The sequence below is a fragment of the Cupressus sempervirens genome, chromosome 7 (assembly GCF_028749045.1).
Source record: "Cupressus sempervirens isolate cs-2001-9-10 chromosome 7, ASM2874904v1, whole genome shotgun sequence".
NCBI classification, from domain to species: domain Eukaryota; kingdom Viridiplantae; phylum Streptophyta; class Pinopsida; order Cupressales; family Cupressaceae; genus Cupressus; species Cupressus sempervirens.
In genome coordinates, this window is record NC_143124.1 from 222,127,520 (window position 1) to 222,152,762 (window position 25,243).

The window sequence follows — 25,243 nt, forward strand, 5'->3', positions numbered from 1 at the left end:
TCTGATTGCTTAATCCTCCTATCTGCTTCTAACTTTTCATAATCTTTAATCGTATTAGCATCCACACCAATCCCATCCAAAGGTTTCCATACCCATTTAGATCTACCTTCTGAATTAACCATTGTGTTGTAGTCACAGACTTTGTTTCCCCATAGATTAATTAATTTTTCTTTGAGATCCTTAGGGAAAGAGCTATGATGTAATGGAGGGTGCCCATCCCAAGAATCTTCCCAAAATAAGGCCTCATCACCCTTACCTACATCCCAAGTAAGATACATGCAAACCAAATGGTGACACTTTATCATAAAGTTCCAACTCTCAGAGCCTCTAGGAAGGTTTTTCATCCTAAAAATCAATAGATGATAATCCATGTTGAGATATTTATTGTAAAGAATCTTAGCCCATTTATTCTCTCTTTCCTTATAGAGACGTCAAATTAATTTGGCACCTAAGGCTTTATTTTTCCATTGTAAATTCTTAATCCCTAACCCACCCAAATCCTTAAGTTTACAAATGTTCTCCCATTTGATGAGCGCCAATTTTTTATCTTCTTCACAATCCTTCCAAAGAAAATTCCTGAGTTTAGTTTTGAATTTAAGCAGGCGCCACTTGGGTAAAGGGAGACAAGATAGAGGGAAGGTTGGAAAGGTAGATAAAACTGATCTGATCTTGGTGCTTTTTCTTGCCTTTGTCAGCCATTTATCCTTCCAACTACTAAGCTTTGCATCCATTTTCTCTAAGGTATTACACCAGACCTTTTTAGATTTCAAGCCTTTCTCTAAGGCAATTCCAAAATACTTATAAGGGAATAATCCTTTTTTGTATCCCATGATCTTGCATATCTGATATTCTATATCAAGTCTTATATTTATAAAACAAATCTTAGATTTGAGCTGAGGCTTCCATATAGGCTTTAATGATGGTTTTTAGGCCAAGAGCCTCTTCAACTATACTTTTGCCAGGCAAAATAGTATCATCTACATATTGTTGATGTGTAATGTTGCGCATATTTCTTGTAACAGTAATGCCTGAACTATTTTGATTCTTATGCACATCAGCCACCGCTCTCCCAAATGCCTCTGCCATGATGATGTAAAGTGAAGGAGATAACAGATCTCCTTGTCTGATAGCTCTTGATTTATCAAAAAATCCTTCAGCCATTCTGTTAATGAGGATTGAGATTTTGGGAGTGGATATGAATTTAAAAATGAGGTTGAACCATTGATGAGAAAACTCGAAAGCTTCAAGAACCTTACATAGGAACCACCAATCAACGATGTCGTATGCTTTTTGGATGTCTAGTTTCATGAAGATGCATGCCTCTTTGTTCTTACAAGCAGAATGGATTCTCTTGAATGGTATTAATGCCATCAAGAATGGATCTACCTGAGACAAATCCTATTTGTTTCTCCGATACTAACTTTGGAAGGATACCCTTTAGTCTATTTGCTAAGACCTTAGGAAAAAACTTTGTAAACAGTGTTACAAAGAGCGATCGGTCTAAAGTCTCCTAGGGTCTCAAGTTCTGATTTTTTGGGTATCAAAGTGAGAAAGTAATGATTGATTTCCGATAATAAAGCACCCCCATTTCTTGAGGCTTCAATCGCTTTCCACAGATCTTTACTGATAATATCCCAACATTTTTCGAATAAGAAGGCCTAAAAATGATCTAGGCTAGGGGATTTATCTGGATTCATATTAAAGACTACTGTCCTGACCTCTTTCAAAGTGATGGGTTTACTTAAAACCTTATTATCTTTGGTTGTAATGATTTTTGGTATTACTTTGAGGAGATTAGCTTGCGCTATTCCATTAGACCCTTCATAATTGTTTAAAATATTTTGAAAGTATTCTACAAAGGTATCTACAATTTCACTTGGTTTATCAGTTAGGATGCCTAGGTGATTCTTGAGACAAGATATTTTACTCTTTGATCTATTATATAACGTGGAGTTGTGGAAGAATTTTTTATTTTGATCCCCTTCATCTAACCATCTCTCTCTTGATTTTTGTCTCCAAAAAAATTCTTCTATGGATAGTATATCCTCTTGCTTTGCTAATAGTTCTTTTTCTAACAGATAGCTGTCATTGTTCATACCTTTTCTTATTACTTCTGAGTTTAAATCCTTTAATTTCTTTTCTATATCTAGTTTTTCTTTAAAGATATTATTGAAGTGTTCCTTATTCCATCTGAGAATTCATTCCTTAAGCATCTTCATTTTAGCGACAAAAATGAACATCTTTGAACCTTCAAAGTTGTCTTGTGCCCACCATTTTTTAATATTATTGATAAAGTTGGGGTCTAAAAACCACATTGTCTCACATTTAAACGAGTTCAGAGTAGGTTTATGTGGTTCTGAAAATTCAAATCTAACCAAAAAAAGATCAGACCCAACAATCAGCAACATAGAAGATTGAAAATTTAGATTGTTAACATCTAGATCACTTTTAATCAAGAACCTATCAAGTTTTTCAGCAATGTAAGAAAAATCTTTCCTCCTATTATTCGATGTAAAAATCCCATTACTGATTCGAATATCAATCATGTTATGAGTATCACACCATTCTTTGAATTCTTTAGATGCTTGTGATAATTGTTGACTTCCACCTACTTTTTCATTAATATTTAAAATTGTATTAAAGTCTCAACCTACTAAAAATAGACCGCCCTTAAAATTATTCATAAATAAGCCAATATCTTCCCAAACTGCCTTTTTACCAAGATTGCTAATTGGACCATAGAATTAATGAGAATAAACTTAAGATCTAATTTTAAACTCTAGACACTACCACTAATCCAGTTATTACTAATGTTTAAAATATCTATGGAAACCTTCTTGGGATTCCAAAAGATTCCTAAACCCTTTGAAACCCTTGTTGACCCTTGAAAGATAGAACTCCAAAGACCTAACATCTTATCTAATTTAATTCCTTCTAACCTATTTAATTTGGTTTCTTGAATTAAAATAATATCAGAGTCAAAGGATTTAAGGTTATGTTTTAATAACCTTTTTCTGCTAGGAGCATTAAGACCCCTAGCCACTTAAGGCCATAGTTTGATAGACCACGATCCTGCACATACCCTTAAAATAAACTAGATTAAACATAAGAGTATTTAAACTGTGTCCTAAAATTAAAAATAGGAGCACAATCACCCATAAAAGCATTAAATTAAAAGTACTAATCATAAAAATGAGGAAAATAAGGGAGCCAAGTCCAGGAAAAGCTAGGGCTATTTATTCTTCTCCTAATCCTCGATTAGGTACCTTAGATCCTTGGGCCAGTTGTGAACATCCTCTGTGCTCTTCATTTCCACATGAACATTATAGATTCTACATGCTAGCTTTCTTGAGTTTTCTACGACCCATGACTATTCCAAAGATTGCCTTCCTCATCATCTCTTTAAGGACCTTGCGTATAGTTGAGATAGCCAGTCCTAGCTCAATACCAATAATGACATTGTTAAACTAGTTGTTAAGAGATAACACTTTTTCATTAAGGACCTTAATATGATCTTTTAGGTCATTTTTCATGTTTCAACTTTGCTTTCCTAGTTAGTATTCATATTAATCGGGGCTTTAATTTCCACATTAGGATTGTCAGTTTTGGGGACCTCAACATCAGGTCCTATAACTACCTCAATATGGGCTTTCTGGGACTCCTGTTCAACTTCCTCCAACTCTTTACCATCTGCATTAGCTTCCAATTCCTCCTATGTGGCACTATTCTCCACTTTCTCTGGTGTTTCTTCAACTTCACCATCATAGGTATTGTCCTCATTTTCGTGATGGGTTTCCTCTCTACTTTCTTCCTTGTAGTTCTTACCTTTTTTAACCATCAATTGATTTGATCCCCTTTAACTAGAGTTGGGCTCAATACAATAACCTCATTCCTTCATTTTCTAGTCTCCTTCATCCTGCTAGACTCTTATGGGTCTTTTTTATCCACTACAATAATTACCCTAAGGATTTTACTCTTCTTATGGGTTTCAGCTAGGCTAGTTTAACTGGATGCACTTTTACATTTAGTCAAAAAAAAATTATCGTAAGGACTCTTCTAGGGTTTTAGTTTTTCTTTAGGGTTTTTAAGTTTCTTCTTAGTGGGGCTGATTATGTTATTTTTCTATAAATTTCAAAATGGGTCTCAAAAGTTAAAATTTCTAGTCCATAGCAAACTAATTGGAGGTTTGAGACACATGAGGAAGGAGGAAAACCAACAACCTTTCACCAGTCACTAACAATGATGCTACTTATTATCTCTAGTTGCATTTCACATTGTTGGGGATAATAATTAGTGATTTTTCGTTCTCATTTTGTGCTAAATATACTAAAGGCAACATTGGTTTCAAGGTGGCATCAACAAATCATAACATTTGTGATCAATGTGAAATTGATCAATAATGGTGGTTACATATATGATAACTAGAACTTGGTTCTCTTTCTTGTTATATTGGGTTTCGATAAGTATGCCCCCATTCATTGTTCGTGAATGCATTTTTTTCCCCATTCACAATTTTTTATGCAGGCACATGGATGCATTTGTCCCTATTCACAACATGGCAAAGTGATTGGAATTTTTGTGCCCAATCATAAGAGGAAGTGATTATGATAATTAGGTGATTAAATTTTTAATAAACTTGACTGAATATTATTATTAGTCACAAGGTTTTTTTAAAAGGTTATTTTTTTATAGATCTATTTGATAACGTTTTCCAAAAAATAGGGTTGAATAATCCTAAAAATATGTATTGAATGAAAATCATAACGTGAAGTATGACTTTTTTTTGTATAAATTTTTTTTTATTCTTTTATTACATATTTTCTCTTACTCCTCATCTTAGCATTTGGTTTCTGATCAACATTTCTAGTGTGGATACCAATTTTGAAGGTTGTGAAATGCCAAACTCAAGGAAATTAGTTAAAACTCATGAATGGAAGAGTTAACTTGAGACTAACTTTTTGGGTAGAGCGAGTCTTCTTTAATTTATGCTATTCTAGACCTAGGAACATAAAGTGTTAGGTTCCTAAAAAATAATTAGAGAATTGAAAATAACCTTGAGGGTAAATATACCATGTGCACATGAAGCCTCCAAAAGTTAAATAGATTTGCTAATCGAGATTCTACAACCCCCTTGAACATATTAACATCAAGAGAAACAATAAAATATGATCTTCGCAATTCATTAGACATTAGGTCTTATGATGTAAAATTGAACGAGATCATACAAGTTAATAATATAAAAAAATTATAAAAAATAAGATAAGATTTTTGATGTTTAAAAAGTAATGTTGTAAGAAATTTCACTACAAGAAGATTTGAAGACATAACCAACACCTCCTCAATAGAAAATAACATTTGTTCTTTAATACTTAATAATAAGAATAAAAAATTGCATCAATTACATAGTTGTGCCTTTATTTATAAACAACAATTATCCAATAGCCTAGACATATATATTTGACTATATTTATTCATTAATCAAACACTTTAACTACACCTCACACACACAATTCCATGAAAAAATAGTAGTAAGACTATGCATTATTTATAAACAACAATTATCCAATAGCCTAGACATATATATTTGACCATATTTATTCATTAATTAAATACTTTAACTACACCTCACACACACAATTTCATGAAAAAATAGTAGTAAGACTGCTTACCCCGTTTGGTTGCTGGAATATGAGTGGAATAGGAAAAGGAAATTAGAACATGTTTTATATTCACTGTTTGGTAAGCTCAATCGGAATTGGGAATAGGAAGACATATTCCAATTTTGCCCCTAAAATGAGCATATGTCTATGCCAAAAAATAGCTGTTATTGGAATAGGCCATTTCCATTCCCATTTTGATTTTCCATCCAAAAATAAATTTTGAATTTTTTTTAATAATATTTTTAAAAATTATATCTATTTGTTTGAAAAAATTAAAATTAAAACAAAAATTAGGCGAAATGTTTTTAAAAATACAAAACTTAACCTTATTCCTATTCCATTTTTGTACAACCAAACAATGGATTAACATATTCCCAGTCGAATTCCAAGTGCACCAAACACGATTGAAATTGCCCTTTTCTATTCCCATTCTCCATTTCCATTCCCATTCCATTTTTCTATTCTAATTTTCTATTCCTATGCCAGCAACCAAAGAGAGCCTTAGTGTAAAAGAAATGTACACAATATCCTTTCAACCAATGAAATATTTGTATTTCATGTTCCATGACCTAAATATCATTAACATTCTTCTTCCCTAGCGGAGACACCATTCCAATGTGAAAGTGGAAGACTACGATAAAGCAAAGATCTTACTTGTGATGTAGCTTATCAACAATTGTAGTCAAAGCCGTGAGAGTTCTCCAATGTTCATCCGTCCTCGCAACCCACGCACACCACCTCTCTAGTTTCCCTCGCTGGAGATAGGAATCAATAAAAGTACGGTCCTCGTGAAACCTAACGAACTGCAACCAGTCTTCACGGGTTTCTGAAAAGTTCGACTGGTGCATGGATGAGTAGGGCCGCACCGCTTCATAATGCTGATCTTTAATTACGGTGGTAATCATCCATTGTCCTGGTCGCTCGTACATGTACACACCACCAAACACCTTGGTCGCTGGTAGTGGAGCAGAGCCACTGGCGTCAACCAAACTGCACACGATTATTGCACTCACTGATCCCTTAAGATTATCAAATGTTTCAAACAGAGCGGCTGGATCTGCGCAAGCAATAGCCTCGGGAAGCAGGGAAGGGATCAAATTTGACATCGCTCCATTCTCTGCTTCTCCAATTAGATTAAAAGCTGACGGCAAACTCTGAAAAGAAAACAGAAAACGCTATTAGTTTATACATAGGAAGTTATTTTCTTTTGCAGATCCATTACTTAGAAAATGTACATGGCATCAATGAGAACAAAGCCGATGGTTCATCATGACTCAAAAACCTCTACCGTTGACATTTGAAACACCATTGTATGTTAAAAGACGATTTGAAATCAATACCTTCAACTTTCGAACGCAATCCTGTATTGCCGCATTGCTGCAAAATAAAAGCTGCATTCTTTCCAATGACTTCATCTCTCCAATACCTGCTATATTCTCCAGCTTCTCACAAGAGTCGATGCTAATACTCTTCAGTCTAGCAAGACTTGGCAACTCCTCAAGGTTTGGACATTCATTGATGTCTATACACTCAATCTGTGTAGGATAATCAGTTCCTGTGACTCGCTTCAATCCTCCGCAGAAGCCCACTCTGAGCATCCTGAGTGTAGCTGGGAGTGTTATGTCTTGCAGCAGATGACAGGAATAAATGCTAATACATTCCAAGTAGCCCATATCAGAGAGATTTAACGTCTCAAGATTAAGAAACTCACTAATGGACAACATTGTAAGCTGTGTGAGATTGCTGATTCCTCCCACCATCTCCAATCCTTTACACCCGTGCACTGAGAGTTTGATGAGTGTAGTTGGCAATGTTATGTTGTGTAGCCTCTCGCAGTAATCAATACTAATACTTTCCAAACAGCACATTTCAGAAAGATATGGCAACTCCTCAAGTTCAGGACACCTAGAAATGATCATGTCTGTAAGATTTGTAAAATTACCGGTTCCTCCCACTCGATGCAATTTTTTGCACCTTCTCACTGTGAGTTTGATGACTGAGTGTGGTACTGTTATGTTGTGTAGCTTGTCACAATCATCAATACAAATACTTTCCAAACAGCACGATTCAATGCGAACTGTCTCCAAGCATATGGTTAACTCCTCAAGCTCAGGACAGTCACATATGGATAACCTGTGTACATCAAAGTTACTCAACACTTTCTTCAGATTATAACATTTGTCCAACACAAAAGACTTAAGCTTCCCACATCCATCAAGGGTGATGCTTTGGAGAGAGTTAATACCCACAAGATTCAAATTCAGCTCAAGTTGCCGACACTAAGAAATAATCAGTTGTACAAGATTATTGAGATGTGATATTTCTGAGACACTTTGTAGTTCTGTACAAGCATCCAAGCAAAGAAGCTTCAGATTTTTGGGCAAAGTTATTTCTCGCAGCTTCACACAATTGATAATTTGAACCCCCTCAAGGCAAGTTAAATGTGCAAAACATGGCAGCTCTTGAAGCTCCAGACAATCCAATATATGCAACTGTGCAAAAGTGCCCCACACTTCTTTCAAAATCCTACAATGTGTCAGCTGAAGGCAACCGAGCTTCCCGCATCCATCAATAGTGACCCTTTCCAGGCAATTTGCACCACAAATCACTGGGAACTCCTCAAGCTCCAGACAGTCACTAATGCACAGCTCTACAACTTCTCTGAAATTAGACATTCCTGTAATCCTTTGCAAATGTCCGCATCCTTGCACAGTGAGTTTGATGAGTGTTGTTGGTAGAGTTATGATTTGCAGCTTATCACAGAAGACAATTTTAATCCTCTCAAAGTGACTCGCTCGGGCAAGGCTTGGTATCTCCTCAAGTTCCGGACACTCAATAATGTACAGCTCCGTAAGCTCTGTAAGATCTTCATACTCTGTTATATGTTGCAACCTTTTGCACCCCTGCACTTTGAGATCTCTAACTACCACTGGCAGTGTCATGTTTTGCATATTGCAATATTCAACGGAGATCCTATATAGTGACTTCAATCCGAAAAGATGCAAATCAACCTGAAGCTCAGGGCAATCTTTTATATTCAGCTCTCCAAGTTCTGTTAGACCAGATAATCCTGCTATCTTTTTCAATTCTCTGCAAGCTTCCAATGTCAATTTAGTAAGGCTGGGTGGCAGTGTCATGGTCTGCATCTTCTCAGATTTAATAATGGCAATATTCTCCAAACAGCTCATGCCCGAGAGACACAACTCAAACTCAATATCCCTACACTCAGAGATTTCTAGTTCTAGAAGCTTGGTGAGATTAGATATACCAGATACCTTTTCAAGATTTGTAATTACTATCTTTTCTAGCTTGCTAAGATGTGCAACATCCAACTCATAGAGCTTAGGGCATGCACGAATATTCAATTCTACCATTTCTGTAAGAGCGGATATTCCTGGCAGGCTTTTCAGTTCTCCACAAGCATTCAACTCAAGACGCTTCAGAGTCTTTGGCAAAGTTATGTTTTGCAGGTTCCCACACCGAAGAATGTGAACCTCCTTAAGGCATGTCATATTCCCCAAACATGGCAGCCCTTCAAGAATTGGACAATCCTTTATGGACAATACCGCCAGGTCAAAGACACCCGATAATCTTTTCAAAATTCTACAATCCATCACCTCAAGGTAATTGAGCTTCACACAATCATTAACTGTTATTGTCTGCAGGCGACTTGCACCACAAATAACTGGCAATTCTCTAAGCTTCGGACAGGCACTAATGTAAAACACATGTATCTTTGTGAAATCAATTGCTGCTCCCGAGACTATTTCCAGATTTTTACAACCATCCAGTCTAAAACATTTAATCATCACAACAGACGAATCAACTGCTATCCTCTTCAGAAAGTTCAAACCCACCAGATGCAACTCAAGCTGAAGCTTCCAACACAAGGAAATGCTTAGTTCTACAAGCTTTGGAAGATTGGATATCCCTGTCACACTTGTCAAATAATTACATTTTTCAATCTTTACTTTTCTTAGGCTGCCCTGTTGTGCAAGACTTAAAGCATGAAGCGTTGAACATCTACTGATGTTCAATTCTTCAACCATCCTACAAACCGATATTCCTTGCACATTTTTCAAATCACAATTTCCTATTGTAATCCTTTTGAGGTAGCCCATACGGTCAAGACATACCTCCTCGAGCTGAGGGCAGGCACTAATGTTTATTTCTTCAAGCTTAAGATTGGCTGTGACTGACAATCTTTTGAGTTCTTCACATTTGCTAATCTTAAGACAATTCAAATTCTCAAAATCTTCACAATTGCTAAACCTCACTTCAGTAAGAGTTTCCATGGAAAAAAGTTCCAAGGACTTAAGTTTTGGACAAAGATTTCCACTTATTTCAATCTCCATAATACTTTCTAGCTCGCTAATTATTAGATCCTCAAGCAAGCTCAATGGAGCCTTGACAGTCGTAGGCTTTCCACAAGCATTCGAACCCTGACGATTCGTTGGGGAGAATCCTAATAATGGCAATCCTCCTATAGCCGCCATGTCTTCACCTTCAATAACTTCATTTTCCACATCAGCTACTACTCCAATGAAATCTGGGAAATTTCTTAAAGAAGTTCTAGAAATTTCCAGTGCCCTCAATTGGGAAGGAACCTGAAAATTAATAAAAAAATTATTGTTTTGAACTTTCAATGGTAGCCAAGAAATTAATGCATTTCATCGTGGAGGATAAAATTCTTAAGCACTTGCACTAAAATGAAAAGATTAGGTCTGAAATAAAACTCATTGCAGATCATTGACTAAAAGACTTCAATAAAACACTACTTTGCAAACAGCACAGATGGAAAAGAAAAAACATTGATCTGAATTATTGAATTATTTTTGTCAACAAAAATACATAGCAAATAAAAAGAAATTATTATAATTCTTTCTACGTTGCATAAAGCAGTTTATAGTTACAAACCCTTAGTCACGAACAAATCCATATTGCGTGAAGAAAGCTAATGTTATATGGATAAACAGTCGTGTAAACTGCTGTTGTGAGAGGGGAACGCAGTGAAGAAAGTCATTCAAATCTCAAAAATCTAAAATTAGAGTGTATCTCTCTTCAAGATAAACTGCACGTGTAGCACTTATTATGCATTAAAAAAAAAGGCTGCCCTTGATCATTGCGTGTCTTCATAAACATTTTTTAATAGTGATTATTTTTCAATTGAAAAGAAGAGATTACCTGTATATCTTGCTGCCACAAACTATTGAAGTCACCATTACAGATTCTTAAATGCTTAATATGTTGAAGTGGAATCCATGAGGGAATTGAATCAGGGGTATTCTTATCCTCGTCCACATCCAATTGAAGAAGCAGCAAAGAAGTTGACGTCGCAGCACTTTCATCCGATTCCCCCAAAAGGAACATAATTCTAGATCCTAGGGACACGTCGAGAAAGGAATAGAAACACCTTTTTTTGGTGTGAGAAAGTATTTTTGCAAATCCCTCTGATTCCTGGATTCACAGAAGTTAATATTAGAAACTCATTTGAGTTGATACATAGCACATGATTTAAGTTGGGAGAAACATACCAATTTTTTAAGCTCTTGTGGACGCCACAGGCGAGGAGGGTCGTTCCGTTTGTTTGCCATTTCTCTTCCCAAGTCCCGCAGATGGTCGTGCATTCTCAGTATAGGCACAGGGTCATCTATTTCCTCAACAAGATACTCGTCTTCAGCAGATTCTTCAACAAGCTCTTCAACAAGCTCTTCAACAAGACACCTGTCTTTTAGTTTTTGCAGTCCACATTGAGCGTTCCATCCCGATGCCTCCCATACTCTGATGGCTGTAGATTTCAATTGATCAACAAAAAAACATGCTATATCTATGAAAATTTGTTGCTCCTCTGTTTCCAAAGCGTCAAAACTTATTTGAAGCTTTTTCTTAATGTCCAGATGCAGATGCCCACCACCAAGTTTTTTGAGCACTGCCCTCCAGTAATCTTGATTTCGGTCACGAACATCCCTACCCAAAACTTGGAGAGACAGAGGTAAGCCTCCACAAACGCCAACGAAGTTATCAACAAGTTGCTCATATCCACTTTTTGGATAAGGGCGGGAGAAAGCATGTAAACTAAAAAGCTGTCTAGCATCTTCTTTAACCATTTCTTTTAAATGATAACGTACATCGATTCCCTTGGTTATTAATATACCTTCATCTCGGGTTGTAATTATGACCAGACTATTGCCAGGCATGTGCGTGATCGGTAGGGCATCTAACTGTTCCTGGTGATCAATATCATCTAGAACAATTAGGAAGCTGCAAGACCTGCTTCTTTTTACACAGTTAAGGATGTAGTTTGACCCTTCCTGTGTACTTATAAAACTGCGCTCCTTCACATCGAAGACATCTCTGAGAAGCCTTCCCTGCAAAGAAGTTAAATTGTTTCGAGCCGCAGCTTCCCGGACATCATATAGAAAGCAGAATCGATCATATTGATGAAGCTGACGCCTTCGGTTAAACAACTCTTTGCAAAGAGTTGTTTTGCCAACCCCTCCCATCCCGTAGACGCCAACGGTCTTAGCCTTGGTTTCAGCTTCTTTACACATTGCACAGTGGGTTTCAAAATCCAGTACAAGCTTATCAAGGCATCGCCTTTCAAAATCTTCTACAAGCTTGTCAAGTGCTACTGGATGTTCGGCAACATGCAAAGGTTCTATGCGTTTAACTTCTTTTTGAACTGCTGTTACTATGCTTTCCAAGTCGCTGGCCCTTCATACAGGGAGACGGAATTTAATGAGAAATAAATTTTATTTACTAAAAGCGACCATTTATTATTTGCAAAGGCATAAAGCAAAGTATAATGGAAACAAAGAAATCTTACTCCAAATTTTTTATCTCGTAACCCGTGATGAATGAAATAGAGCATAGAGCTTCCTCCCACTGCGTAAGCTTATCTAGATACCTGGATTTGCTTTCATATTGAATGAATGCATCAGCGTAGACCCCCTTTTCTATATGGCGCAGTGTCCAGGGTTCCACCTCGTAAAACACGGGAATGATCTTAGCTTGAGTCTGTTGCATGAGAACAAGTTCCGCCAAACACCAAGGGGACTCTGCATATCTCTTGGAGAAGATAGCGATATGAACTGCAGCTGAGCGAATGGCTGTCTCGATGGTGGAAGAGAACGATTGACCAAGCTCCATCTCTTCCAAATCAAGAAAAGCCCGTATTCCCAATTTCTTGAGGGAATTGTAGAGAGGAAGGGCCAGAGCGAGTTTGGAATCAGGGCCTCTGTGATTGATGAAGACATCATACAATGCTGCGGATTCAGAAACCTTTCGCCTTATTCCAGGAGGTTCAATTCCTAAGAAATCGCGACATTTCCATTTGGGTGATGAAGAAGATGCCATTTGTTTCAGCTCAGACACTTTCCGCACTCGTAGAAATGCAGATTTATGCAGAAGAGAGGAGCGAACTGCACTAGATCGGTGTTAGAATTATGATTGAGAGGCATGGCAGGCAGGTTCTCGGCAATGGCTAAAGGGTAAACTATTTTGTTTAGGCAATGGCTAAAGGGTAAATTATTTTATTTACCTGCCTGTGCCACACTGCCTACGGGGCCGGACTGTCAGAGGCTGCCGTCCAACTCATTCTGACATCGTCGGTACTGTCACTGTCCGCCACCAAAATACTGAACTCAAAAACAATTATGGAGGAGGATAATATCAATTATGTGAAATAACAAAAACCAATTAATAAAATCCAATTAATTGGATGTATGTTTTGCAACTAACTAATTTATTATTTATCTTCTTTTAATTTTTCATTTTAATTTTATTGAATGAGATAAAAATTAAAATAAATCACATATAACATTCAAACTAGTAAATCAAGATCTTTTACCTACACATTTCTAACAAATCTAGATTGACATATAATTTGTAATCATAAAACTAAAAATAGACATAAAAAATAATTTAAAATATATATAATATTATAAACATTATTAACTTTTGATGGCTCAATGATGTTCTATATCCTAACAAAAAATCCTATATATCTTAGATTTTTTTCCTCATCGGACAAATTTTGAACAAAATATGGAATGTTAGAATTTGAAAAAATTATTTAAATTTTATTTTTAAAACAAATAAATGAACATAATAATTTATAGAATGAGAAAACTAAATAAATTAACGTGAAAAAAACAATGACAATTTGTAAGGTGTTTGCAACTAAAGCCCATTTACCTCGTTTCAATTTGTGTAATTTTTTTTTAACTTTTCCCATGTTTAATGCATTGAATAATAATGCCGCTTTAAATATTTGTTAAGTCTGCTTAAGTTTTATTATAATTCATAAATAAATTCCTCAAACAATAACTTACAAGAAATGAAAAGTTGATATTATCCTCTCTATAATTGTTTTTGTGTTCAGTATTTTGGGGGCGGTAAGAACTGTGACAGTAAGGACGATGTCATTTGGGGGCGGTAAGAACTGTGACAGTACGGACGATGTCAGAATGAATTAGAAGGCAGCATCTGACAGTCCGGCCCCATAGGCAGTGTGACATAGGCAGAGTAAACAAAATAGTTTACCCTTTAGCCATTGCCCGACACCAAGGCCTGCAAGTGTGTAATAGTTAGATTGGTTACATCACTTAATCTACGAACGGAGAAGGAGAAGCGAATTTTCCAACAAAACAGAGCTTGATTTCCTGTGAGGGACAGAAAAGTAGTCTTCACATATCTCTTTTGTGTGGTAGTGATTTTCTTCATTGACAGCAATTGTTAGGACAGCCACTATGTTTTTTCTGTAGCTAGTGAAATAAACAGCAAAATAAAACGCATATGGGCCCTTCGCAACTATTTTTCTGGCGACCTTCAGGCCTCGATGTTTGAGCTAGATCGACAGCCACATTTAACGCCTTGAGCTTTTCCTTTACGTTGTGGAAAATTGGCGTGGGACCGGATAATACAAAATGATTGCGGGGAGTGGAAAATGGGCGGGAGACGGACATGACATTCTGATGGCCGGGGAGCTTCCCCTCAATTTCCTGCCCCATTCGATTTATTAGTGCCTGCCAAGGGGAACTAATGGAATCATCAACTTCTATATTAGTTACATTAATCTAAATATTTGAAGATATACTAATGTTTGCAAAAGATATATTAATTTGCATTTTTCTTTGAAATTGAAAAATACATTTTTTTGAAAATTGTATTGGCTCATGATTAAAAAGTGAATGAAAAAATTCAATTTTCTCTAACAAAAATACAAATATTTTCTAACAACTCTATTGATGAATGCATTAATTACAACTTTATCTTTTTCACATTTGTGACAAGTGAATTAACTTTTTTTTAAAATAATCATTTTTATCTTCCCCCTCACAAATCAATATTAATTATCCCTATCTATTTTCCTTACCAAGTTCAAATATAGAGTTAAATGTTTTATATTTCTTATTTTAAATATATTTATTATTAATTTTATATTGATGTTTATTTTTGTAATTTGTAAAATGTTATTCAAATATAGATATTTTAATCAAATATAGAGTTAAGTGTTTTATATTTTTTATTAGTTTTACATTGATGTAGCGTGTTATATACATATACATATACATACGTACATACATACATATTTAAACTAGTGTATGTATGGTTGGATGGATTTTAGGAAGACAACTTATATTTCATAAATTCAAAGTCAACAAATTAAATAAATAAAATAGAAAGAAGAGGCTCTATTCTAAAGAAAAACTTTCAAATTAAACAAAATGAGCACACAAAAGCCCTACCTCCAAAGCAAGGAGATGAAAATGGATAGGATGATTGAGAAGATGTATATTTGGATGTTTATTAACAATCTACTCTTCTATGGATAAAAGTAGTTTGATGAGAGGATCATATATTTTCTATTTGCAAACTTCGGATTACGAATTGTACAAAATTCCTTTTGAAAACATTACCATGAAATTTCAAATCCTTATAAAGTTGACACCATTGATTAATTGTTATGAAATAACTAAATTAGTTTCTTTTCATGAAATAGAGATACATAAATCAATGTTTGTAATTGATTCTTTTTCACGTACACAAATAGTTCATTTCCATTGAGTTGTTGTAAGGAACATCTCTCAATGTAATTAATACATGCAAATTGATTAGCCTTCAAAACCTCTTTGATTTTTTTAAAGAAATATAAGAACAAAACTATATTACTTCATAAACTATCAATTTTATCAAAAGCTAATGAGGGGTAAGAATACTTAAAAATTATCAATTTTATCAAAAGCTACTAAGGTGTGACAACTCTGCGAGAAATAAGAAACAATCTAAAAAAAAGTCATATGAGAACACGGGTTTGTCAACCATAAAAACATGAAGGTGGGAACTTTGGTGCATGCACCCCTTGTTCCATTAGTCCTATGTATGTCCCTTCATTTGGTTCATGGAAGATGACTCAAATTATCATTTTAAAAATCTGGATATGAATTTATTTATTTTTTGCATTTGTTTCAAAAGAAGGTAAAATGAAATTAGTATTTCAAACTTCTAATTTTACCTCAAAATCTAATTATCAATCTTCCCTCTCCCAGCTAGGAATTAAGATTTAAAATTGGTTACACTTTTTGGGGAGTAGCTCAAAATGAAAATGAACTTTTTTTGGAGTCTGCCTATAATATTTTTATATCATTTTAATTTTTTTTGCGTTTTGAATTGTTCGACTTGCATTGTTCTTGTGGAGGAATTTTTCTCTTGTGTTGACATTGTTTTCTTCAATAAACGTGTCTTGGTAGCAACAAGCTACTAGCAGACGCTACCTACCCACTAAATTAAATTAAATTTTCTCTTATATCAACTTTGAGCTACCTTGGACGACTATAGTACCAAAATCTTGTACACCTCAAGGGCTAGGGAAGAAAGAACAAGTGTCTCTTCATTCTCTATGATTACTTGTCCAATGAAAGCCTTGAAAGAAATTTGTTCTATCCAAAATTGAATCTTTTATGAGATTCTATCATTCAACTATTTTGCATTTGTCAACAACAATAATATTATCAAGGGCCACATTGTAAAAGTACTTTCTATCAAAAACTACATTTATAGTAAACATTAAGAGGATTCCTATAGGCTATCCATCATCTACTATATCTATAGTTGTGTTGACATCAATGTAAATATGGATGAATAGGTAATTTGTATTGGCAAGGGACTATTTTGATGTCAACTAGCAATTAGATAGGCAAGGTTCTAGAAAGTTGTCCTATCCTAGGAAAACAACTGAAGACCACATGTATGTGGTCTTTTCAATGTCTATGGGTGACATTATCTGGCCTTTGACATAAATACAAAATTAATATCCAATAAATTTAAAATTAAATAAATTAAATATTTAAGAAATAAACTAAAAATTTTAAAAATCAAATTCCAATTCCAATTTGAAAAACCAAACGCATAAAAATGTATCTTACCACTCATCGTCTAAACGAAATGAATGGTTCAAATAAAATCTAAAAAATAGGAATCAAGATTTCCAATTTGTATAAATCACAACTTCTACAATTCCATGAACCAAACAGATCCTAATGGAAGTTGATCAAATATGGTAGAAATAACACCCTTGGGAATAGGTGGATATGTACAGTGTGAAAAATGGGGGAAGCCAAATAAATGGATGACATATTTCCCAAGGAGATCCCATTACATAAGAAAAGAAAGCCACCCCCTCTTGTGTTCAACAGAGTCTGTACATCTAATTAAATAATTTTTTTTTTTTTATTGGCTCCTCAATACTTATGCATTCTTTAGGTGCATAAAACTTAATTATTTCAACCAATAACATTTTAGAATTAATTCATTTCTAAAGTATATTATACAGTTTATTATTTCTTACATTTTTAAAGTGATAAATTTATGATTATCTAAGTTTCTATTGGCTGTCATAGGAAAAAGCAATTAGAAAAATCTATTTTTCATATCAAAATTAGAAAGAAATTTTAAAAAGAATGTCTAATTAATGGACACTTTTACTTTGTCTAGATCCTTCTCTCAATATTTTAATCATTTTTTCCATAGCCTCTCTCTATTCAAGCCCTCATCTCTATCATTCTAGAATGTAGGCTTTGTTCGTCCCTTTTCTAGAAAGAGCTCGAGGAGAGGTAAAAACATGTAAGTGGCAGAGGTAGAGATGTCCCAACACTGTGATCGAAAAACAAAAATGACAGATATGATGATTAGGCTCCATCACATGCACCTTATGCCTTGATAGTATAGGCTTTTGCACATCCCCATGGCCATTGCTCCCTTCTTTTTCAATTATTTTTTTTGAAGCTGCATCCTAATGATGGATCATGTTGTATGATCCTAAATGTTGATGTTAAAAAAGTGTCTACATAATTGAACCTAAAAACAAGGAATTAATTATCATGGATTGTGGAAATCTGATATCACTTAAAGTTTAATTTGTTGAGACTTTGAAATTAAAAAGGCAGATGATATTTTCTGAATAGTAATCTAGGCATCATTCCACTTTAGTATTCATGTTAGTGCAAGAAGTTGGGTCTCAGTTTTGGCCAAAAAGTGGAAGCTTTTTTTCCTATTTTTGAAATATTTTGTCAATTGATACCAAAATTTGAGCCATTTAGAGATTAAATATAAAAAAATCTTCAGAAATAAAAATTGTAGTGCCTGGAATCTTCTTTTTGAATATGTAATTTATTTGTATATCCATATGATAGATTTTTTTTGGTATGGATCTTTAAAAACCACTTTTTCAAAATGCCTATTTGAGGACCATACCACGCTCGTGTATGGACACTATAATTTGACACAAATAAATGAATTTTCATAAATCTTTTTAAAGGGAGTTACCTAATACACCTAAGATTGATGACAATATTTTTCCATAATTTTTTATTGAATAATTTTATTATTATTAATTATTAATTGGGTATAAGGTAAATTTTAAAACCTCTCATGTATGGACACTATAATTTGATCAAAATTTTACTTTTTTCAAATCTTTTTTTTAACCTCAAAAGAATTGTATGTAGATTGATGACATATAAATTAATTGAAAAAAAATTATAAAATAAAAAAGTTATTAAAGTTTTAGTGAATGTCACTTTTTAATGTTTAAGAGATGGTTTTGATTAATAAATAATTAAAAAATAGCAAATGAACTAATAGCACTAGAAAATTTACATTTTTGAAATCATAACAGTAAGACCTATAATGGGTTTTTGTTTCATCAAAAAATTCAATGGGGATGACCATATAAAAATTACGACAATCTTTGAAATTGTTGATTAAATGCCTTGGAAAAAAAATTATTCATAAAGGCATGGCTTGGTGGGACCAAGCCTATGCCATGCCTTTCCCGAAGGCAAAACCTAATGCAAAAGTCGTAGCCATTTCAAATTCCCACTCATGTCTAAAGAATCAAGCACCCAATTTGTAATTCAAAAATTGGGTGCCCGATTGCAAGTTAACCATTGTAAGAATTGGGTACCTGATTGTTTAAAGATTGGGTACCTGATTCTTTAAAAATCGGGTACTTGATTTGTAAGTGGGTACCCAATTTTTAAATAATCGGGTACCCGATTCTAATGTACCCGTTGGGCCCCAAAAGTTGCCCCATAGGCTAACTTTCAATGATTGAAATGATTGAATAACAATTTCAATCTGCAATAGCGAATTCTATCATAGTTATTCTATTTTCTTGTCTTCTTCTACAATTTGCAAGTTATTGATTCAAATTTAAAACTAGTGCAAACATGAGATCAAACAAAATGAAGAAAGAAAAAAGCAAAAGTTTTGAAAGATGAGGAGATTGCAACAAATAAAGAGAATGAAGCATGACATCAATGAGAGAAAAAAAAGAATTAGAGACTTGAACAATGTTTCAAAGGAGAAAGACATTGAGGATACCATGATGGATGAAGAGGCCAAAGAAGAGAACCCAATACAAGGAAATGTAGGTGCACATTCTAATCAAACATTCAATATAGGTGTGTCTCCAAACTCTCAATTTTTTTCTCATGATGAAATTGGTGATTTTTTAGAAGCAGGTTATGATTTAAACGATTTAGATTTTCTTCATGAGAATAAATTGTCAAATGATCATGCACAACAAACTCCAATGGAAATGAATGCCCCAAAAGAGATACCAAGAAAAATTGAAAATGAGATTCAAATCTTAAATTACACTAAAAATGAAATGTCAACTGAAAATAAAAATTGCATGAGTGTAGTGTAGACATAGAAACACCAACTATTGAACAAACATGTCAGAATGATAGTAAAGTGTCTGAACATAATTTTCATTTTTCTAATGATGTGCTAGATAATTTTGAGGGATTGGTTTCATGGAGAAAAATTAGGAGACATGCTAATAGATTATATAGACATTTTTTTGAATAATAAAAAATTTGGGTTTCAATGTCAGTTGATGTTGCAACTAATTAAAATGTTTAAAATGCGAAATGTAATGAGAAGGTTAGGAATGTATGCAAAACCCAAGAATAAAAATGAGTCTTCAAAACAAGTTGTATCCACTATTGCTAGTGCATCGGAAAGAGAAGTTGCTCTAAAGATAAGAATGCAGCACGACGAGCAATAACAATAGCTTTAGTTAACAAATCAACAACTAACCAAAGATTGATTAGCAACATAAGTTGTTATCTTAATGTGAATCATAAGACTTTAGAAAGAGCTCTAAAGAGAAGGGTTAACTTTGAATGTGATCCAACAAATATTTTGTGAACTTCTAGTGGTAGACTCTCAAGATGTGATATGAAACTTACTAGTGAAGTCAAAAGTTTGGTTAAATTTTTTTGGCTTGATAATACAAGAGTATCTAGATATTCAAGAGATGTTCTTAAATTGAGAGTTAGGTCAAAAATGCATGATCCACATCCTAAACACCTTTTGGACATGACTCAAATTGAATTATTTAAAAAAATTGTAGATGGTAAGGTATTAACTATTACCATTAGTCAAAGATCTTTCGAAAAGTGTAAACCATGGTATGTAAGGATTAACAAGGAAAGAATCACATGTTGTAGTAAAACTCATGTTCAATTTCATTACCATTATGATGTATTTCAATCTATACATGGTACCATGCATAGTAAAGAAATGTTGTAAGAATGTGGTATAAAAATACCACCTCAAACTATAAAGGATTTCATATCAGGTTTGTTTTGTAAGCCACCTAATGATCAATACTTTCTTTTCAATGCATGTCTTTCTGGTACATGTGATATGTGCAACAATCTTTCTTTGTTAGATGAATGTTTGCATGAAAATGCTTTGACTACTTTTGGACAAAAATTTGTTGATGTAAAAAGATTCAAAACTATTGAATATCCATTGAAGGATGAGAAGATTGGAAGAAAGTGTGATCTAGTTATAGATAAACTTAGTTGTCATGCATTTATGGATGAGTTTAAGAGTGTGATCATACCAAAATATATTAAAAACTCTCAATATGCTAGATAGCTTGATGGACAATTTCACATATGTAAGAATACATTTCCAATTGGTACTATACTTTCAATTGTTGACTTTGCAAAGAACTACACACTTGCATTGCAAGATGAGATACAACCACAACATTACAATTCAATGCAAGTAACAATTTATGTTCATATAGTTCATAGACATGCACCTGATAGTATAGAGGAGGATCAAAAAATATTGAGGGAGTACCATTTCTATATGAGTGATAATAAACTTCATTCATCTGAGTTTGTCCAATATTGTTTCAAGGTCTTTTATGATAATTTAAAAGAGAGACAAATTAAAATGACACAACATTGGATATGGTTAGATAATTGTATAGGGCAATTCAAGAATGCTAGAATGTTCTATTGGTTGAGTAGGACACATAAGCAAACTAATATCCAACATGTGTGGAATTTTTTTTAGGCTAGACATGGTAAAAGCGAACATGATGGTGTTGGTGCATGTGTGAAGAGAGCCCTTAGTAGAGAGCAATTTAAATTTGAGGAAAAAGCCAAATTCAAAAATGCACATGAGATTGTCGAATGGTGTAACAAATATTTATACACAAGATCAAGTGAGAACGCTACAATCAAACGTTTCTTCTACCTACTTGAAGAGAAGAATATCCTTCAAGATATGACTGTGATACAATTAGTGGGTTAGCTAAATGACATTCATTTAGGAGTTCAGATTCTAACACTTGGACTGTATAGACTAGAGAGCTTTTTGTTTTTGTCAATTTTGTCTTGCAAGTGAATGGGAAGAATGCGAGAATACAGAATGGGTTGAAGATTGGAAACAAAAATCATTAGCACCTACTGACACACATTTTCAAGATGATACAGTAAATGAAGGCCAAAATGTTACTTTTGCATAAGATAAGATAAGATAAGATAAGGTAAATTTATTAATGTCCAATAAAAGACCACAACGTGGGTCTATGGGACTGGAAGCTTACAACAAGGAAAAAGAAGACAAACAGAACACCAAATGGTGTCCAAAAAAAGAAAGAACAAGCACAAAAAAAGAAGAAGAAAGCAAGAAACATCACAGAAAAGATTAGGTATCCGTCTTCATAGGGGAAAAGTCCAACAGTGACTGATTTGTGTGGCTACTAGAAGCCCTGTGATGAAGTTGAGTGCTATGAGAGGACTGTCGCTGGTAAAAAGGTCCCCTACGGGGTCTCACCGATCTGGAACCACCTGTGCTAGGGAAACTGTACGGTCCCTTCACACCCCGAGCTAGAGTTAAGGGCAAGAAGAAGGTGGTAATAAGCTGTGCCTAGGTTTGACTCTTGGGAAATTAAAGTTGTAAAATATGGTCACGAAGCTATAAGGACTCACGGAGATAGAGTGCAATGCAATGCTGATCTGTGTACCTGAAAAAATCTGAGAGGGATCTGCAATCTCTAAACAGATAGTTAAATCTCCCTCTAATCTCGTAGTATATGGGGCATCTGAAAAGAAAATGAATCTCAGATTCTGCCTCTACTAAGGTACAAAGTGTACACACCCGATCCTCTCTAGCAATATGGTGATCGACCTAAATCCAGAGTTTGTGCGAGCCCACCCTAAAGGAGCCAAGGGAGATACGCAGGGCGTGAGTCCAGTATCTATGTAAGTACTTAGGGCGTGAGTCCAGTATCTATGTAAGTACTCAGGGTGTACAATAATCCCATCTTGGATAACTAAGAAGTGCTTAGTGTAGAAAGCCATCCTTGGATGTAGTCCCCCTGGAGGATCCACCCAAGTCCGTGTGATATACTTCCTGTAAATGTCAAGTCTGACATGCCTGTTCAACTCCTGCTGAGAAGGGAGTAGATGAGTAGGGGCATCCAATGAGAATTGGTAGGGAGGAAGATGATCAATGTCGATCCCCACTGAACTCAGTAGGATAGTAGCCTGAGCATACCAACCGCAGGCTCTAGTGGTAGGATCAAAGTTAGCAATAGCAACTGAAGAGCAGTATGCTAAATGAGGTTATCTGTGTTGGCCTTCCTCCGAGTCAGCAAAGCCACGAAGACGGTGGAGAAACCAGATCAAATCAAAAATGGTTGCAAGTCTGAATGGGTGAGCATCGAACTCGGCTAGGATAAGAAGACTATGGCCATATTTCAGACCTCATACAACCTGGTATGAACAATTTAATTAGATTTTGTTGTGATCTCATGCTTCAATTTATATAATCTGCATATGTACTCATGCGATTAAATTTTTTTTTGTACTTTATCTTATCTTGTAGGACATGTTTATGTTGTTATTGTGCCTAGTGATAATGATGAACAACTTGAGTATTGGCTAGCTAGATGTGTGGAACCTAAGAAAAAATTATTATGTCATCAAGTAGACAATGATGGTTTTGAGTATCCAATTGGGCTTGTCATTGTAGTTGGCACCTAGCTACATAAATACCTAACAAGAAGAAATGGTTTACCGGCATTTGAAGAATACCAATCTAAAAAGAAGATTTTACACTATTCTCATTTGGTTGTGGCAACAAATATCAAATTAGAAAGATACAAAGGGAGACCCGCCAATAAGGTATTATGGACAATTTCAATGGACGAGCATGAGACAATCATAGATGCATTAGAGAGAGGATGCAGATGGTACAGTGGGATGACTACATTTAAATCAAACACATGTAAGTTTTTTTCTTTATTGTGCTATTTTTATATATGTACTTATATAATTTAATTACATGTATGTTTGTGCTATCAATACCAAATTAGAGAACTTATATATATACTTCTTATTTAGGTCTCAATTACAATTTATGCAAATTTAAATGTTAAAGTGGATCAAACATCAACATCTTGTGCAGTTCCACATAGTGAGTATATTCAAATTACACATATATTTACATAGTTTAGATACCTCATATTAATTTATGCATTTATTAACATGTGTTTCTATTTTACAATTTTATTTTACAGGACTTCATTTGAAGAGATGTGTTGAACCAATTTTATATTTTGAGTTCACTTCTATAAATATATCATTGACATTGTCTTACATATATTGTGAAATATGTTGTACAAACAAATTTAAAAATAAGAGTTTACTTCTACTTGAAAGTTAAAGGTGTGCACTTGATATTATAAATTAATGTCAATTTAAGTAATGACCTCCTATTTTTTTTCCATTACTTTTAAATTCAAGCATGTTTAAATTAATGTTTGTTTGAAGTTTCAAACTACTATTGATTGTAATGTTAAACCCTTCACTTGTACATGATAACTTAAAGATCATTACTCATTGTATTGATTATATGCTATTGTTATGTTGATAATTGACATGTATGTTTAACCATGTTAACCATGTTAAGTGGGAGGGAGGAAAGGAGGAAGAGGGGGAGGGAGAGGGAGGAAGGGATATGGGGAGGGTTATAAGTGCTTGTAATTTATCAAAAAGGGTTATAATGGGTTCTAGATGGTCCTACAATTTCTTGGGACCCATTATGAGTCCATAGGACACATTAGGACCCATTAGGACACGTTAGGACAAATTAGCACCTCTTAGGACCCCTTACAACACATTAGTTATTGTAGTCCTAAAAGTAATCTTTTCTAATGTGTCCTAGCACATTCTAATGTTTCCAAGAGGTTTTGATGGGTCATATGTGGTCATAAGAAACCTTAGGACCCATTATGACTCCTTGGAGCCCATCCATACCATTAACACACTTTATGAACCCTTAAAACACATTAATCATCGTAGGATACACTTTAGGGTTGTAATGTGTCCTATTCAATCCTATTTTCTCCTAAGGAGTTTTAGTGGGTCCTAAGTCGTTCCAAGAATCCTTGAGACTAATTACAACCTCCTAGGATATTAGTCATTGTAGGATGTCGTTTAGAGGTCTAATATGCCTTAATAAGTCATATGTTCTAAGGGGATATTAGGGATTTTTAGGACACATTAGTACACATTAGGGTCCATTCACACACATTAGGACTCATTAGACCCCATTAAAACCTCTCATAACACATTAACCATTGCAAGACATAGTAACGTGTCCTAAGTGGTCCCAATATCTCACAACCGATCACGATTGGTCCTATGTGGTTTGAAAACCCATTAATACCCTTTAGGGTTAACATTATGACCATTTAAAACATA

The 25,243-nt window shown here is 34.5% G+C and overlaps 1 protein-coding gene and 1 pseudogene across 1 annotated transcript; both read right to left on the bottom strand.

The window, feature by feature from the left end:
* Positions 1–5,962: 5,962 nt before the first annotated feature.
* Positions 5,963–13,177, bottom strand: LOC149546297 (disease resistance protein L6-like). Its single transcript, XM_089791145.1, is given in 5 exon segments — positions 5,963–6,814; positions 7,001–10,267; positions 10,845–11,117; positions 11,195–12,374; positions 12,487–13,177. Coding segments are annotated over 5 exon segments (5,754 nt in total). The 5' UTR covers positions 13,017–13,177; the 3' UTR covers positions 5,963–6,310.
* A 41-nt stretch (positions 13,178–13,218) lies between these two features.
* LOC149546298 (glucan endo-1,3-beta-glucosidase-like) overlaps positions 13,219–25,243 on the bottom strand; it is a 57,359-nt pseudogene continuing 45,334 nt past the window's right edge.